This window comes from Panthera pardus, unplaced genomic scaffold (assembly GCF_024362965.1).
Source record: "Panthera pardus isolate Hobbes unplaced genomic scaffold, ASM2436296v1 HiC_scaffold_12, whole genome shotgun sequence".
NCBI classification, from domain to species: Eukaryota; Metazoa; Chordata; class Mammalia; order Carnivora; family Felidae; genus Panthera; species Panthera pardus.
The window spans coordinates 65,771,006-65,788,517 of NW_026526677.1; the positions used below are offsets into that span (position 1 = coordinate 65,771,006).

The following is a 17,512-nucleotide window of genomic DNA, read 5'->3' on the forward strand; positions in this document are numbered from 1 at the left end:
AGTATTTGTATTCTCAATCTCCACATGAGAAAGCCAACACTTAGAAAAGTTCAATAATTCTACCAGTGGCAGGCATCCCTGGGAAAAGACAGAAGCAGAATTCAGCACAGGTCAGCCTGGGTCTGTCTCTAGTGCAGCGTTGGACCTCCAGGCCCAGGGTCGCTCTTGTTGCACTTGTAATTGTTCCCATTTTCCACTATTTTCCAATTTGCTCTCAGCAGTTGCTGTGTGGTAACATACAGGAGCAAAGGTAAGGCCCCCGCACTGAATTGTGGCCCTGCCCATAGAAAGGATAGTAATTAAAGTCATGTTGCCGCACTTCCTGTTTCCTCATGCCATTGTGTGGGCAAGAATGGCTTTTCTTACAATGTTCTGGCAGCAACCAAGACCCAGGCCTGTGCCAAGGTGATTCAGATTCTGTCTGAGTTCTGGGCTACTGTTCAAATGTGTCCCGAGTTTCTCTCAGCCACTTCATCCCCGGCCATGCATTGAAGTCCTGTTGTTATGGACAGAATTGATTAAGAGATCAGGTTCTGAGCAGCATTCTGCACCCAGGACTTGGGTGTCCCCGGAGGCTCCCTGGGAACAGCACTGACCATCCACCTTCGGGCCCTCAGAGGGAGGACAGCTCCCCGCCAGGAAAAGGACGAGACACAGAAGCCAGGAAGATGCAGACTCCTGGCCAGCCGCTGCTGGGGGTCCTTTGTGGGGGAATTTGTTTTGTCTTCTAGGGTAAAGTCTCGCTCTGCCATTGCTCCTTTATGAGCCAGCTCGTGTGAAGGGACTGGTTAGTCACGGCTTCTGAGTCATTGTGGAGGGATGGGCCTTTCTCAGCACCAGAGCTTCCAGTGACCTTTTAAATCCCGAGATGAAAATCCTGGGGCTTCCAGAGCCCTTCCTCACTCGATGCAAAGAAGGGAGGGACTGAGAAGTTCAAGCTCTCTGCTGAGGCCTCTCTGAGCAGTAATGGTAACAATAATAGTTACTGTTTATGAGTCGTCTTTATACAATACTGGGGTCTCTATAGATGTCATCTAGTGCAGCCACAATCCTATGTGATATCGTCATTGCCATTTGATGGAATTAAAAACTGAGGTTCTGGTTTAGTAATCTGCCCAAGTGCACACAGCTACAGGGGAAAGGCAGGAATTAACAGTCAGCTCTGTCTGACTGCAGATCCTCCAAAGATGCCCCTAAACATTCAGACCCCCTGACTAATGTAGCCAGCACCCACCCTCAGTGAGCCCTCCCAGAAGGTGGGAATTGCAAGCTACAATAGGAACGATCACAGACAGGAACAGGAAATAAACCAGAAACATTGAGGGAGCCCCACCTTAAAAGTAAGGAGCCCAGTGGCACTTGGGTAGCTCAGCTGAGCATCTGACTTCAGCTCAGGTCATGATCTTGCAGTTCATTCAAGCCCCACATCAAGCTCACTGCTGTCAGCCTGTCAGCGCAGAGCCACTTTGGATCCTCTATCCCCCTCTCTCTGCCCCTCCTCTACTTTTACTCTCCCCAAGATAAATAAATATTAAAAAAAAAAAAAAAAGGTAAGGAGCCCCAGTCTTAGTTAGCTCAGGCTGTTATAACAAAGTACCATAGACTGGGTGGCTGAAACAACAGACCTTTATTTCTCACAATTCTGGAGGCTCAAAGTCCAAGATCAGGGTGCCAGTGTGCTTGGGTCCTTGGTGAAGGAAGGCCCTTCTCCTTGTTTATGGACAGCTGTCTTCTTTCTATGTCTTCACAGGATAGAAAGAGAGTGAGCTAGCTCTCTGGCCTCTTCTGATAAGGACACTAATCCCATTCATAAGAGCTCCACCCTCATGACCTCATCACCTCCCAAAGGCCTTTCCATCCAAATATCACCACACTGGGGATTAATTTTCCATGTACAGATTTGGGTGGATACAAACATTCAGTCCATAACACCCACAGTTCAGAGAAGGGGGTTAAAAGGAAAAGCTGATGACCCAAGGAGATCCAAAGAAAGAGAAAGAAAGAAGGAAAGAGAAGAAAGAAAGAAAGAAAGAAAGAAAGAAAGAAAGAAAGAAAGAAAAGAAAGAAAGAAAGAAAGATAAGAAAGAAAGAGGAGCATGTTGGGGCTGGATCCCTGAGGTTACGTATGCCACAGCCAGTCCTGACCCAATGTTCCTGGGCTCTGGTCTTGAGAGAAGAGATTGCCTTCCCACATGAGACCTTCTCAGCAAATGGGAGCAAGTCTGTTCTTCTGAGTAGGATCAGTTGTCAGCGGTGACCCCCAGGGCCACAGCTACCTACACAGTACCTTTGTGCAAATCTGAAGAAGGAGAAGAAGAAGGAGGAAGAAGAGGAACAAGATGACAGCATCCCCTTCCTTGGGTACATAGCTCAGGGAGAGCAGAGAAAGCAAGGGCTTAGTCTGTATTCATCTCCTTAGCTGTTCAGTCTCTGCCATGTGTCTGATCTGTACAATTCCATGATCCTGAGTTGTATGACAGGCAATGATGGCAGCAGATTTATCAGACCCCAGAATTAATACAGTTCATGAATACAGGATATCTTTCCTCTTATTTGCATCCTCTTCGATTTCTTCCATCAAAGTTTTCTAGTTTTCAGTGTATGGATCTTTCTGTCCTTGGTTAATTTTATTTCAAATATTTTGTTCTTTTTGATGTTATTGTACATGGGATTATTTTCTTTATTTCTTTTTCAGATAGCTCACTGTTAGTGTTTAGAAACACAACTGATTTTCATATGTTGGTTCTGGTCCCTGAAATTTTATAAATTTTGTTTATTAGTTCTGTTTTTTTTGGTGGAGGCTTTAGGGTTTTCTACATATAAAATTACATCATCTGCAAAGCGAAACAATTTAATTCTTCATTTCTGATTTGGATGTCTTTTCTTTGTTTTTCTTGCCTAATTGCTTTGGCCAGGACCTCCAGTACTATGTTGAATAGGAGTGGTGAGTGGGCATCCTTGTCTTGTTACTGATCTCAAAGGAAAACCTTTGAGCTTTTCACTGTTGAGTATGATGTTAGCTATGGGTTTGTCACATAATAACTTTATTACATTCAGGTATATTCCCTCTGTACCTTTGTTGAAACTTTTCATCCTAAGACAATGTTGAATTTTGTCAGATGATTTTCTGCATCTGTTAATACGGTCATATGACTTTATTCTTCATTTTATTAATGTGGTATATCACATTTATTGATTTGCGTATATTGAACCATCCTTACATCCCTGGAATAAATCCCACTTGATCATAGTATAGGATCCTTTTAGTGTACTGTTGACTTCAGTTTGCTAATATTTTGTTGAGCATCTATGTTCTTCAGGGATGTTGGCCTATAGTTTTCTTTTCTTTTAGTGCTGTTATATGTCTATGGTATCTGGGTAACGCTGGCCTCGTAAAATGTGGCTGGCTAGACTGCATGATCAAGTAGGGCCACAGGTTGTACCTGTAGTTAGGTGGGATCACAGGTTGGATTTCATGCAAGGGCTGCTGGGTTTGCTCTCCTGTGGGCTGGGCTTGCTATTCAAGATATTTGATGGGGTGGGGCTGGAGACTATGCTTAGCAATCAACCTAGGCTCTGAGACTGGGCAAGGCAGATGCCCAGGCTCCCTAGTTGGGTAAGGCTACAAGCAGTGCTCTGCAGTTAGGCAGGGTTGCTGGCTTAGCCTCCTGCCCGAGCAGGGTGATGAACTGAGCTCTAAGCCTCCCTACAGTCTCTGGCCGGGCTCTCTTATTAAGCAGGGCTGAAAGCTATACTCAGTAGTTAGGCAGGTCTGTTAGCTTGCCACCCTGTCTGGGCAGGTCCATAGAATGGGATCTACAGCTGGGAACTCAAACTGGGCAGAACTGCCAACCAACCTCCCTGGCCAGACAGGGCTATTGGCTGGGCTCTGCAGATAGGTAAAATCCCTGGCTGGGCTTTCCACTGGGGTGCCACCACCAGCAGGAATGCAATCGGCCAATCTACACACTAGCTGCTCTGAGCCTCTCCCTCTTCTAGGTCTCTAGCTAATCCCTGGAGGCCTAGCCCTGAGGGAATCACTAATTGCCTCGGGGATGAGGTAAGATCAAAGTGGACCTCCTGGGAAGCATCCCAGAATGCTAGAGGAGCTGGATGTCCACCTAGGGTTCTCTTTTCCCTTAGGAAAAACTGTAGGCCCAGGGACACCCTCTAGGTGGGGTGCTGTGCTGGCCTGGGAGAGGGGTGATATAGTCAAAGCGAAACAGCAGCTTACTCATAAGGTCTTAAAGACAAGTGTGACTTGGACTTGGATGTGTGTCAGGGGAAGAACAGGATGAGAAGGACATGTGAGACATTCAGGGTTGTTACTCTGTGAATGATGGTCCCATAAGAAACAGTATTCTTATCCCAAGGCATCTTTGAGTCTACTTAAAGAAGTGCTGTAAGTGCTGAGAATTTGGTAGCAAGGAAGGACAATAGCAAGGAGGGCTAGAAATCTGTTCTCGTGATAAATATTTGAGTCCCTGAATGTCAGATGGTCCCAGATGGTATAACAATGAACAGGACACACAGGGCCTGCACACACAAGCCTAAAGTCTAGTAAAGAGGAAGGGTGCCAGCCCTAGCTGGGCATCCTAATAGACCTCCAGACCCAGCTGAGCTTCAGAGGGAGACAGAGAAAAAACCATGTCATACAGACCAAGTACACGCCAAGGAGAGTAGACAAAAGGCTGTACCATCTTGAGCATGCTTGCCTGCTTCCCCACCCCCACCACGGGGTACCAAGGTGGCCATTAGACCACCTTTTGTTGAAGAGCAGATTCCCCATGCACAGTCAAGATAGATTCTTACTGGTCCGGATGCTGAATATTTGCAGCTGAGTGCAGCTGGATGGGGTGAAGTTCAACAATAGTAGTTGAACTACTGTGGAGTAGTCCAGCAAGTAGTGGAGACAACACCTTACCAGACATGCTTTATTCTGACCAAGGCTGAGGCAAGGAAGGGGCTACTGAGAGCCCCTCCCTCAAATTATGGACAGCTTCCAGGGTTTTTGTTACATCTATACAAAGTCCCTTTCCTAGTATTCCCTGCAATAAAATGAAATAAATGTGGTCTGATTATATAGGTCTTGTTTAAGCACAAAAAAACACATTATGGCATAATAAATAGGATTAATTTTAGTTGCCATAGAGTTCATTATTTTATTAGTTTTCCTAGGGCTGCTGTAACCAAGTACCACAAACTGGGTGACTTAAAACAACAGAAATTTATTATCTCACAGTTGTGGAGGTAGAAGTCTGAAATCAAGGTGTCGGTATGGCTACACTGTCTATGAGGATGCTAGAGGAAGATCCTTCCTTGCCTCTTCTAGTTTTTGGTGTTTGGTGGACAATGCTTGGTACTCCTTAGCTTTCACACACATCAATCCAGTCACAAGGCTGTCTTCTCTCTTCATTTGATCACATCGTCATCCTGTAGGTATCTATCTCTGTGTCCAAATGTCTTTTGGAAATTTGGCATCTTTTCATAAAGGTGTCAGTCATATTGGATTAGCTCCCACCCTACTGACCTCATTTTAACTTGATTACCTCTGTGAAGACCCTATTTCCAAATAAGATCACATTCTGAGGGTCCGGGAGTTAGCATTTCAACATATCTTATTGAGGGAACACAATTCAATGCAAAATATTTACTATGGGTGGTAAATGGATCTTGAACCACTTGCCAGGAATCTAGCCATATATTGGTTCCCCTCCCCCACTTCCCTCTCTCTATCTCTGTCTCTCTCTCTCTTTCTTTCTCTCTCTCTCTCTCCCTCCCTCCCTCTCTGCCTTTACATTCTATGGGGAAATATATATGATTTTTATCAATTTGAAATATGCTTATAGGAATGTCACATCACCTTTTGAAAGTGAAAAAAATGCCTATATCATTCATTTAGCAAAAAAAACCTATCTAGTACTTTGTGACATCTTTCAGATTATTTTGTTTCTTCACTTCCTTATGGACACTGAACATTTCATTGTGTCAACTGCTCAACTCAATTTCAGACTCATTAAGAACAGGGTTTCTACTTATTGTTGATCTCACAGAGGAAAATTCTGGTCACACTCTATATATGGGACAAATGATTGAAAGCGTGTCACAATATCCTCAATGTCTGCCACCAAATGCACTGCTCCAGGCAAAACAACTCTGCTCTTTGATTTGACAAAATTGCTATTGTGGTTGTTATTCCACATACACAATTCCTGCTACAATTAGTATTCCTACAGAAAGGGGCTCTCTTTGCACAGTAGATCCTTAACAAATAGTGACATATGACTATTTGGGAAATTGACAAGTTTGGGGTGAAGCTCAAATGTGCGGATGAATGGAAAGTTTCTTTTTCATCTCTAAAGCACCATAAACCTTATCCAGTAATCATTTATAACATGCTACCATTACCAGATTCCAAAAAATGAGAAGAATGCAGAAGCAAGTACCTGCCCCCGATAGAGGAAGCAGAGGAATAACAAGTGTTATAACAGTGCAATTGCTACAAGAGAGTAAGCCTGGGGTTTCAGAATATCATAGATGATTCCAGAGTAGAAGTGCTTAATTGATCTAGAGAGGTTAAAAAAGAAGTTGAGACTTAAGCTGAGAATAATAAGGTTAGTAGAAATTAGCAAGCAGAGAAAATGAGGCATGCATTCTAGGTATAGATAGGGCAGATGCAAATTTATGGGGGTGATATGTGTATGGAGTATTCAAGCACCTATCTATAATTAGAATTAAATTCCTGAAACACAGGTACTATAGAGGACTGGCAGGTGAGACTAGGCAGGAGCCACACATTTAAGCTAAGGACTTTGAACTTCACCTTGAAAGTGACAGGAGCCACTGAGAGAGTTTAAGGAAAGGAATGATGGCACTAAAGTTGCTTTCTAAAAATATCATCTCGGTGAGAGAGATGGTTAAGATGGATTAAATGATCATGACTTCATAGACAGGAAAGCCATTAGGAGATCATCACACTAGGTTAGGTGAGGGGTGATGAGTGCCCAAACTAGGGAAGTGACATTGGCAAAGGAGTGCCGAGGAGATACACAAGAGTACCTTAGAAGAGCATCTTTCAAACAGCAGGCCCAACTCATTAATGAGTCATAAAAGCCATAGAGTGGATAATAGACAGGTTTTAGTAAATAGAAAAGAAAGTATCAGTGTTTCACATAGCTCCTAAGAAGAATCTTGGCTTTGCAAAAAAAAAAAACAAAAAACAAAACGATTGTCTGTTGAATAGACAATAGACATTGAATATTAATATAGATTATAATCTAATAATATTTAAATTATCAAATATGAGTATGTTTATAAGGCTGTGAATTCACACGAATAGGGATATCGATATATTGTGACATAACATAAAATGAGGTTTTTCTGAAGGTCATGAATAAAAATATTTGAGACATACTGACTTAGAAGCTAGTATGGAATAGGCCAAGGTAACTGTTGGGTCAGGATACTACGAGAAAAGTGTGGCCAGGCTGACTGTGGGCTACTCCAGTTGTGTGTGTGTTTGATTTTGGACATAAAGCTTGAAAGCTTATGAGCCCACCCCTCCAAGAGAAGTCTAGGAAATAGGTGGGGAAATGAGTCTAAGATGGAAGAAAGCCGAGCAGGCCTAAATTTGGGGGTCATCAGCACATTAAGTGATGGCTGAAGCCTCGGGAACAGCTCCCATCACCAGGAAAGAATGTATAGAGTATGAAGAGCAAAGGACAGAAGTGAGAGGAGCCAGGGTCACACCAGTGTATGGGAGTTCCAGCAAGAAGTAGGCATGGCCAGAAAGTTAGGAGAAAACCAAAAGAAAATGAGATTCCACAAAACCCAAGGAGGAGAGCTTCAGGAAGGTGGAGCCCAGTTGTTCAAATGCAGCACAGAAGCCAAAAAAGGTGAAGGCTAAAGACCTCATGGTTGGTGACCACGGTTTCAGTGAGAGCAATTTTGGGGAAACAGTGGGCAGAAGTAGAGTGGTCATCTGTCCCAGTTTGCCCAGGACTGAGGGGCTTCTTGGAACTTTCAGTGCTAAAACTGAGATGCTCTCATGCACACTGGGTGGTTAAGACCCCAGATAGGCAAGGTTTAAATAGTAGGTGAGGGGTGCCTGGGTGGCTCAGCTGGTTAAGCTACTGACTTTGGCTCAGGTCATGATCTCGCAGTTTGTGAGTTCGAGCCCCGCGTCGGGCTCTGTGCTGACAGCTCAGAGCCTGGAGCCTACTTCAGATTCTATGTCTCCCCCTTTCTCTATGCCTCCCCTGCTCACACTCTGTGTCTCTCTGTCTCTCAATAATAAACATTTAAAAACAAAAATAAATAAATAAATAAATAAATAGTAGGTGAGGTGGAGGCAAAAAAAACGTGGATTCTTTCCTTGAGAGACTCAACTCTAAAGAGAAGATAGATTAATATCTAGAAAAGAGTTTTTCGCTTCTTTATTCTCCTTATTTCTTGTTTTTAATCCATACTAAAAGTTTATATCTAGGATGAGAGGAACCAATGAGGGTGAAGCTAAAGATATAAAAGACTAAAGATAATTGATGGAGAAACATCTTGTTCTCATGAGGTAGAAAGGGCAGGATGCTGAGCCTGGAGGGCAGGAGAAGTTCCTGCCTGCTGGAGAGAAACACTCCTGTGTGAAAGAGGGGATGAGAAATGGAGGGAGACTTACAACAGATGTTCTCCATCTTGTCAGGATGTGAGAGTGAGGAAAAGGGTAGGGCAGAGGCTTGAATGGAGATGAGCAATGGCTTGGGACAGCCACTTATAGGATGTAGGAAGACACTAAAACACATTCCAGGCACCAAGGCTGAGATGGGGAATCACGAATATGCAGCATACAGTGCAATTATTGTTACCAACTAGTTTAGAATCCCCAGCCTGTCCAAAGTCATACAACTACATATTATATTTCTGATCTCGAAAAATATCTACCATTGTACCTAAAAAGAAAACTCTACAAACAATTATGTGGCTAAACAAGAGACAAAAATACTTTCTGACACAGGCTGCAGTAGAAAATGACATGTGAGAGGAAGTAACAATACATTCAGCCCTTTGCAGGAGTATTATTAATGGCTGCTACTTACAGCAGGTGGCATGGTCAGACACACACGTGCTCAGACTGGAAGGCAATGTGGGGAGAAAAGGAATTAGACATGGGGCAATCTGGAGGCTACATAGTGACCCAGCACACATTCTTGGCATCCTGGATAACAGAATGGTTTGAAACCTTGATATAATGCCAAGCCTGCTAAGGACTACCTCTCTCTTGGTGGGTATGCATATAGTCCCTAAGCCAAATCCCCACGATAACTCTTTGTGAAGATTGTTGTCCAATTCTGCCAACAGGAAGACTGTGTCTCAATACAGCTAAGTAACTGGTCCATGACTCTTAAATTAGCACAGATAAGATACAGCTAAGTTAATTGATTTAACCCCTCCCTTCAGCCTTTTCACCTGTAACAAATAACAAAGTACAGGCCTTTGTAAGAATTAAATGAGGTCACGTCTGTGAAAGTGCCAGGCACCCCATAGACACTATATATTTGTCTAGCATAATAGTTCTCAACTGGCAGCCATCTTGTCCCTCAGGGGACATGGGGTAATGGAGATATTTTCGACTGTCGCTACTAGAGGAGTTATATAGTGAGTGGAGGCCAGGGATGCCGCCAAACATTCTACTATGCACAGAACAACCTGCACAGCAATGAATTACCTCCTGCAAAATGTCAATAGTGGTTGAGGTTGAGAAACCCTGCTGGTAGCATAATGTAGGGGACTGGGAGCCATATAGACTAACAAAGCACAGCAGAGCCTTGCAAGTGGCGGGCAGGTCGTGGTGTTAGGACACTTATAGATCTGGATATTGGACTCATTGCTTGCTTTCAACAAGTTACTTAACCTGTCTGAGACTCTCTTTTCAAATGGGGATAATAAGAGCACCTACCTCATGCACTGTTCAGAAGCTCAGTGCTGACACATGGAAACACAGTGTTGGTATTATCGTTATTAATGAAAGGCATGGCAAAATACTGGGAGTCAGCCTGTTTCATTGAACTGGGTAAGAAGAAAGAAGAAATTAAGAAAGAAACATTGCAGTGACTACTATAGCCTTAGTCAGTGTCATGGGGTTAATGTTTTCCTATTATGCTATTCTGTCCTGGATTGTACTCATAGTACAGGTAGTTTAGATAAATTAAATGACAGTTGGAATATTACTCTGCTTACACAATGGAATTAATCCCTTTTTATCACTTTGAAAGAAATCCAGCAGACAAGCTCTCTTAGTTAAGCTTGGTCAAGCTCTCTTGGAAAAGCTCTCTTCGTCATTAACAAGACTCATTGCTGTATTTCCTGTGGTGCTATCTAAAGAAAGATTTTAATCATAATAAAGAGACTTAGTAACAGCATTTAAAGTTGTCTGCCATGGCTTGATACCCATTTGTTTCTTGACAAATTCCTTTCTGAAAGTATCACAGCACTTTTGATTTGTACAAACATTAATCTGGATTTTAACATCTTTCTCAGTAACACTGGGGTTTCTACTTTCTCACATGTAGATATTCCTAGAATCTATCTTGGCTGCCTGGAACCGAGGCAGCTCTCTTTGCAATGTCATTAATCAGTAAATGACATCTCCTTACACTTCCTGAGTGTTGGTCTTCATGCATTTTCATGGCAGGTCTGCAGAACTAAAGGGCTCCCTCTTTTCTGTCCAGCTGCTTATTCCCCACCCAGTCTTTCGTCCTTTGCCCCTCAAAGAGGCATTACCGTCCTGGTAATGCCATGTGTCCTCTCTGCCACATCATGGCTGGTTAAAACATTCATCTGACTTTGCCCTAAATCTCAGTTAACAGATCTGACTCTTTGGGGCCCCTTCAGATTCCAATCATCAAATCTGCTATTCAGGGAATAGAGACTCCTTTGGAAACATCACACCCTCACCATTCGGTTCCATGGAGGGATGTGAGGAGTACAGGAAATGAGGAAGCACAGGGAGGTAGAAACCAACCTAGGCGGGTGGGCTGGGCAATGAAACAGGAGGAGAAAGGGTAGAGAGCATGTACAGCTTGTAAGGGAAAGGGCAATCACCAGGCAGAGGCCAAAAAAGAGCATGGGACTCACAATCCTAATGGCTTCCATATGTATAAACCATGAATATATGTATATAAAATATGTATACCTGCAGAACCAATCAAGTAGCCCCAAGGAGTTTTATGTATTTCCCCTCTGCACTACCCACCAAGCTATGAAGAAGTGGTCAGTGAAGGCATATTATCCCCTGCCTGTCAGATAAGGAAACTTAAATAAGGTGCCTAGTGCCATCCTCGCAAAGTGGCTGAAGAATGGGAAAGGGAGAGAAATTGACCCCCTGTTTTGCCAAATTTAAGCCTCCTACGTCAGAGATTTTCGTGAAAAGCTGACAGAAATATATATATATGTATATTTCTGTGTATGTATATATGTATATATATGTATATATATATACACATATATATATTTCTATTTATATATCTCGAAAGAGAGCAACAAGAGAGCAGAGAAAGAGAAGAAAGAGAAGCAACGGCACCGTTAAGAGTGGAAAAGAAATGGAAGAGGAAGGGAGCAGAAAACACTGAGGGGCAGAGAGGAGTCCCACACACAGGCGGTCAGCAGTGGGCCACTGGCCTCCTGTCTTCAATAACACTCTCACCTAGCAAGGCCAAGAGACCGTAATGAGAACCATCCTCTAAGAAAACACCCAAATCAATAACATATCTTCGCTCCATTCTTTTCAATATAGGCTTTAATTCATAATGCACTCAAAGCAGAAGGAAAGGGAGGGACCAGCGCACCGCTTGGAAGGCGCAAGCACACTACACACACTGACCTTTTGCTGAAAAGTTGGAGAAGGGCTACAGGAGCCACCCTTGCCCCTTCCGCCAGCCCCACCCCAGTTCCCAAAGCCCGTCTCGTCTGGTCCAGTAAGAACCTACCAACGTTTTTTGTTTCTGTTTAAACACTTGAGGCTGTGATTAAAACCACCCCCAACTCCTCTTCAATTCTTTTTCGTAAGTTTATTAAGTGAATATTTTTAGATCGTTTCATCTCCACGTGCACTTTCCCAGCGTTCTTAGGCTTAGGAGAGACCCAGGGGCGGGAGCTCCCCACACTGGTCTCCAAGTGGAGGCTACGGTACCCCTCCATCAGTCCCGGTGCGCCCCCTCCTCCCCGGGCGCCCCTTCCCAAACCCCGTCCGGTCTCCAGAGGCTGGAGTAAGCCGTGCGGCTGTAGCCCGCGCTGTAATCGTAGGACACCTGGTGCGGCGGCGGTGGCGCGGGCAGGGCGCAGTCTGAAAAGAAGGGGGCGAAAGACGCCAAAAGGCCGGGCCCGTCCTCCGCTCCCGGAGAGTCCGCGGCGGAGGGGTACAGGGGGCGCAAGGGCTCGTTCAAGGTCAAGCCGCCGCGGGGGGCAGCCAGGGGCGGCTTCTTGGTCTGGGGGCAGCCCGGGGCGCTCCAGGACTCGGAGTACAGTAGGCTCCCCACCATCGCAGGTGGCGGCTCAAAGAGACCGGGCTCCAACTCCGGGGGGCCCCGCAGGACGGCGGCTCCCGTAGGGAACACATCGAGAGGCTCTGCGGCGAGCAAGACGCTCGCCTCGGTGCCGGCGCCGTAGTCGGGCCCCAGCAGCTCGAAGAACTCCAGGGCCTCGGCGCCCTTCTCCAAGTCGCCCAGGCTCACGCCGGGCCCCGACGGGCCGCAGCCGCCGCCGCCCGCCCGGGACGGCTCGGTGAAGAAGGACGGGGGCAGGTTGCGGGCCCGCAGCGGGACCTTCCTGGCGCCGGGGACCGCCGTACCTCCCGCGGTGCCGGCCGCCTCCCCTCCCGAGCCCCCGGCGCCCGCTCCGCCGAGCCCGGCGGCGGGCGCAGCCAGCGAACCCCCGGCCCGCTCGGTGTCCCCAGGGACGTGGCGCAGCGAGTCGAAGAGCGCGGCCAGGCTCCGGCTCTGTAGGCTGGCGGCCGCCGCGGCCTGCGATGCCTCCCGCCGGGGGACAGCCTTGCCGTGGGGCGGGACCGCGACGGCCTGGGCGCTGGGGGCGGCGAGCGGCCGTTTGGCGGGCGTGTCGGCGGCGCCCGGAGAGGGCGGGCCGGGGGGCGCGGCGCCCATCAGGCCGCTGCAGCGCTTGATCTGCTTCTGCAGGTACTTGCGGTGGTTCACCTTCCGCTTCGACTTGCCTGGCTTGTCCAGTGCCAGCTTGATGTTGCTGGACGCCGAGTCGATGAAGCTGAGCAGGTCGCGGGTGGCCTCGCGCATGTCCCCGCCCTCGTTGCCCGCCAGCAGCTCGCCCGCTGGCGTCCCGGTCTCATCATCCTCGAAACAGCAGCCCTTGTCCAGGGCTCCGAAGGCGCCCCCCAGCCCGTCCGGGGAGCCCCCGAAGCCGAAGGGGACGAAGGGGTGCGTGCTAAGGAGGGCCGCCTGCACCGCCATCGCCGCGACTCCCAGGAGACCCGCAGCGCGGCGGGTGCGTCCCCGGCCGGTTCCCGCCCGCGACCCAGGCCCGGCTCCCGCCCTCGCGCGGCGCGCGCGGCGCAGCCTCCTCGCTCCGGGCCCGGCTCGCGGCTCGGCCTTGCGGGGGAGCTCATTAGGTCTTGTAAGCAAGGGGCGGAGGGAGGGAGAGCGCGGCTACCGCCCCGGTGGTGGAGGGGAGGGGCTTACTTAGCCTGGGTGGTGAGGTGGTGGGGGGGGGGGAGCCGTTTTTCTAGCTTTCTGGGCTTTCTCAAGCTCGTCACTTTAACCCCTTCGTTTCCCTTCGCTCTGGGGCGCTTTTCTTGCCAAGCTGCAGCTGCACGAGGCGAGGATTAGATGGCCCGTCCACAAATTCTAGCTCCTCTACAACCACGCCCTGGCGCGTGAGACTCTCTGAGGTCGAGAAGGCAGGAGTCCAGAGAAGTGTGTTTCAGCCCAGCTTTGGTAACAATAATAGCCACCAGCTACTGGGCGCTCGCTTATTCCAGGCGCTATCCGTACATTATCTCATTTAATCTGTGAACAATATCCCTGTGAAGTGCATATTGTAACCATATATTCATCTAACAAATGAAAAAACAGCCTCAGAGAGGTTCGTTGAGTTGGCCGCGTAAGCTATATCCCCTCCAGTTCAACACCAAAGCCATTCCTAAGTTCTTGACAGACCTTGTGCTCCCTCTTGGCCTCCTCTTCTTCATCTATAAGATGAGAAAAGGAAACCAGGGTCTCTTTAAGATGTAGCCCCAGTCCTAAGACTCTAACTGGAGTGTCTGTAGAACTCTTAAGACCAATGCTCTTTCTTCTACCCTATTTCTATTATACCCTTGTTTCTATTGGTAAAAGTAACAACTAGCTTATAGTAAATTGAGGCAAGCGCTTGGTCCATCTTTTAGTATTGTAGATGGACGGCAGGAGGCAAAGGAGAAAGGAGTTGCTCCACTAAGCCAGCAGGTGCTTGAGAGAGAACCCTGTGTGTGTATAAAACTCTCAGCACCTTAGGACAAAATCTGGATCAGAACCTCTCCCCTACTTGTCATGCCATTTAAGTTGTCCAGCTGGAACTTCTGTTCAGGATCACTCTGAAGTTCACTTCGACCCAGTTTCACCTGGGCAATCCTCTTCAGATAGAGAAAATGAGCAATATGGTAGAGCATAGAAGATGATTCAGAAAAGACTGGTCTTTCCCCCATTCTGTCTTAGCTCCACCACTCAATAGCTCTGTGGTTTGGGTTAAAATCCAGATTCTGATGAGTACATGGCTTTGGTCAAACCAGCTAACCTCTTTCTGTCTTTTATTCACATTAAATGGAGGTAAGGTTGCCCACCTCATGGGTGTCTGTCATATTTAAAGGAAACATCCTGTGGAAAATCCTTATTTGTTGACTCTTGCATAGCCTGTGATGGGTATTTGCCCTTACTTTTCTAACACGCTACAAAGGTGACTATATTCCCTTATGTGTCTTTTCTGTCACAGGGTGTTCGTGAGGATTCAATGAGATCACATATATGAAGACATCATGATAGAAAAGACACATAAGATGTGTGATAAAGAGTTCTCTAAGTAAGTTATGATAATTTAGGTGCAGAGTCTGCCCCAGGGAAATGCAGACCATCTCTTGTAAAACTCTTTCCTTTGAGGGGCACCTGCGTGGCTCAGTTGGTTGAGCATCTTGATTTCAGCTCAGGTCACGATCCCAGGGTCCTGGGCCCTGCATCAGCCTCCCTGAGCACGGAGCCTGCTTGGGATTCTCTCTCTTTCAATCCCTCTGCCCTTCCCCCACTCACATGTTTGTGCTCTCTCTCTGTCTCTCTCTAAAATAAAAAAAAAAATTAAAAAATTATTTTCTTTAAGCCTCCATTTTCCAGGATGTAGCAAAATTTTTGAGCACCCTGAAGGTACAGACTTAGCAAAGAAGAGAAGCCAGAGAGCATTCCCCATTGAAGTAGACACTATCCAAGCAAACATGGCTGAATCAAACTTTTTATTTTTTTAATTAAGGTGGCTCAGTTATAATATTCCTTTTATTAGAGTAACACAGGATTTTGTTCTTCATGATCGGACTGTTTTACTCTTGGTGACATTTGCATTGAGAAAATTGTGTGAGCCTGTTACCAATTTGTGTTTTTCACCTGTCAGATGTGGCTGTCAGCACTTACCTTCTCCTTTCTGACATGACCATTCCATAGGCCTTCAGGTCTGACAGCTAAGAACATCTTTTTTTCACCTTCTTTTAACTGAGCAACTCTTACAAATCCCCAGACACAGATTGCATATGGCTTTACATTTAATTGATATCTTTAGTCTGAAAAATCTCTTGTAATCTGCAGAGAGTTAACTAAGCCCTAACACAATCATATTCAAAATAAATGGAATGTGAAAAGTTTCATATGTAAAATCCCTTCACTTCCTTATCTTGGGAGTTTTAAGCTCAGAGATTGTTTGGAGTTAATAAGGCCGGGTTCAAATTCTGGCCTGCCACTTGCCAGGTGAATGTCCTTGGACAAGTCAGTTCATCTTCTAAGGCTCAGTTTCCTTATCTGAAAATTCGGATGGTCATAACTGTTCTCAGAGTATTTGTGAGAATTACACGACATAGCAGGCAAATAATACCTCTGAGTCTTACTTTTTTCTCTCTGTACAACAGAGATCATCTCAACTCCTCAAGGTTTTTGTGAGTTGGGGCATATGAAAGCTCCTGGCATGAAACAGCAGCTCCACAAATTTCCATGTTCTTGATTCCTTAGGTCTCACCAGTTTCTTAACAACACATCACTCTATAAAATCAGCATCATTTGTTCTTTCCCCCAACAAAGTGATTATTTTCAAATGCAAGAGAGCAGCTATACTTGCCGGCTATAGAAACTTACAATGTCGCAGAGGAAGAGCTGAAATTAGAGCCTGAGATTGGAGTCCAATCTTGCCTTTTATTATCCAACTGGTTATATAAAAGTCACTTAGCCATCTGAACCCCCAATATTCCCATGTATAAAATGGGAATAATAATGTGAACCAATTTGATAAGGCTATTGTGAAAATCCATGTGAGCAAGAGGAAGTTCTTTGTCAACATAAAGCTATATCAAGACATATAAGATACTCATGGCTTGGAAGTTCTATAGCCTGATTCACAAAATTGATCCTTAGACATAAAATATCCATCCAGTCACTTATTCATTCAGATATTATTGACACCAACAATGTTGGTATTAGTACTGGGGAATACAGATACCAGAAGCCATGATCTCTACCCTTTCTGATGGAAAGACATGCAAACAAGTCATTGTAATATAACGTAATACATGTCTCAATGGAAGTAAATTAAAGGTGTAATAGTTGATGGGATCAAAGGACCCACCAGTCGACTCAGAAAAGTCAGGGAAGCCTGCATAGACAGGTAGCATTTGAGCTAAGACTTAAATGATGCATTTGAGCATACCGAGAAAACAAGCAATATCTCTGGGAACAGCCCGAACAGAGATATGGTTATGTGAAAGTAAGGGTGTTTATGGAAAACTATAGAAAATAAGGCAATAAAGAATAACTTCTACTTGAAATAACTAACACCTGACGCCAAAATAAATCCTTAGAGCTTCCAATATCCAACTAAATTGCTCATGTAGACCCTACCTCATGGTCTCAGTTTCTTTCCCCCTTGATCTACTTTCCTTTGGGGAAGAGCTCTATCTGGGATGAAATTAGTTTCAGCAGTCAGTGGCCAGATCCTGCCAAGCCCATCAGCCCCTCCTCCTACACCCTGAGTGAGCACACTCACTTGAATGGCTTTGACATCAATACACTTCACTTCCTATGGGGCAAAGAGACCCAGCTCCAGCCTGCGCAAGGGCCTCACTGCAGAGCTCCAGACTAGAGCTCTTTTGCCCTAGTGATACCTAATGCTAAGCAAGTGGGATTAGTCTCCTTGGGAACCAAGCCCCCCAGGGGCTCAAGGGCTGAACTGCCCCAAACAGTTTGGGAGAATTGAGATTTCATATTGTTCTTTTACA

At 45.8% G+C, this 17,512-nt stretch overlaps 1 protein-coding gene across 1 annotated transcript; it reads right to left on the bottom strand.

The window, feature by feature from the left end:
* Positions 1-11,770: 11,770 nt before the first annotated feature.
* On the bottom strand, positions 11,771-13,648 carry FAM181B (family with sequence similarity 181 member B). Its single transcript, XM_019449952.2, has one exon. It carries the CDS (start codon positions 13,467-13,469, stop codon positions 12,189-12,191), a length of 1,281 nt encoding a protein of 426 aa, XP_019305497.1. The 5' UTR covers positions 13,470-13,648; the 3' UTR covers positions 11,771-12,188.
* Positions 13,649-17,512: the final 3,864 nt, after the last annotated feature.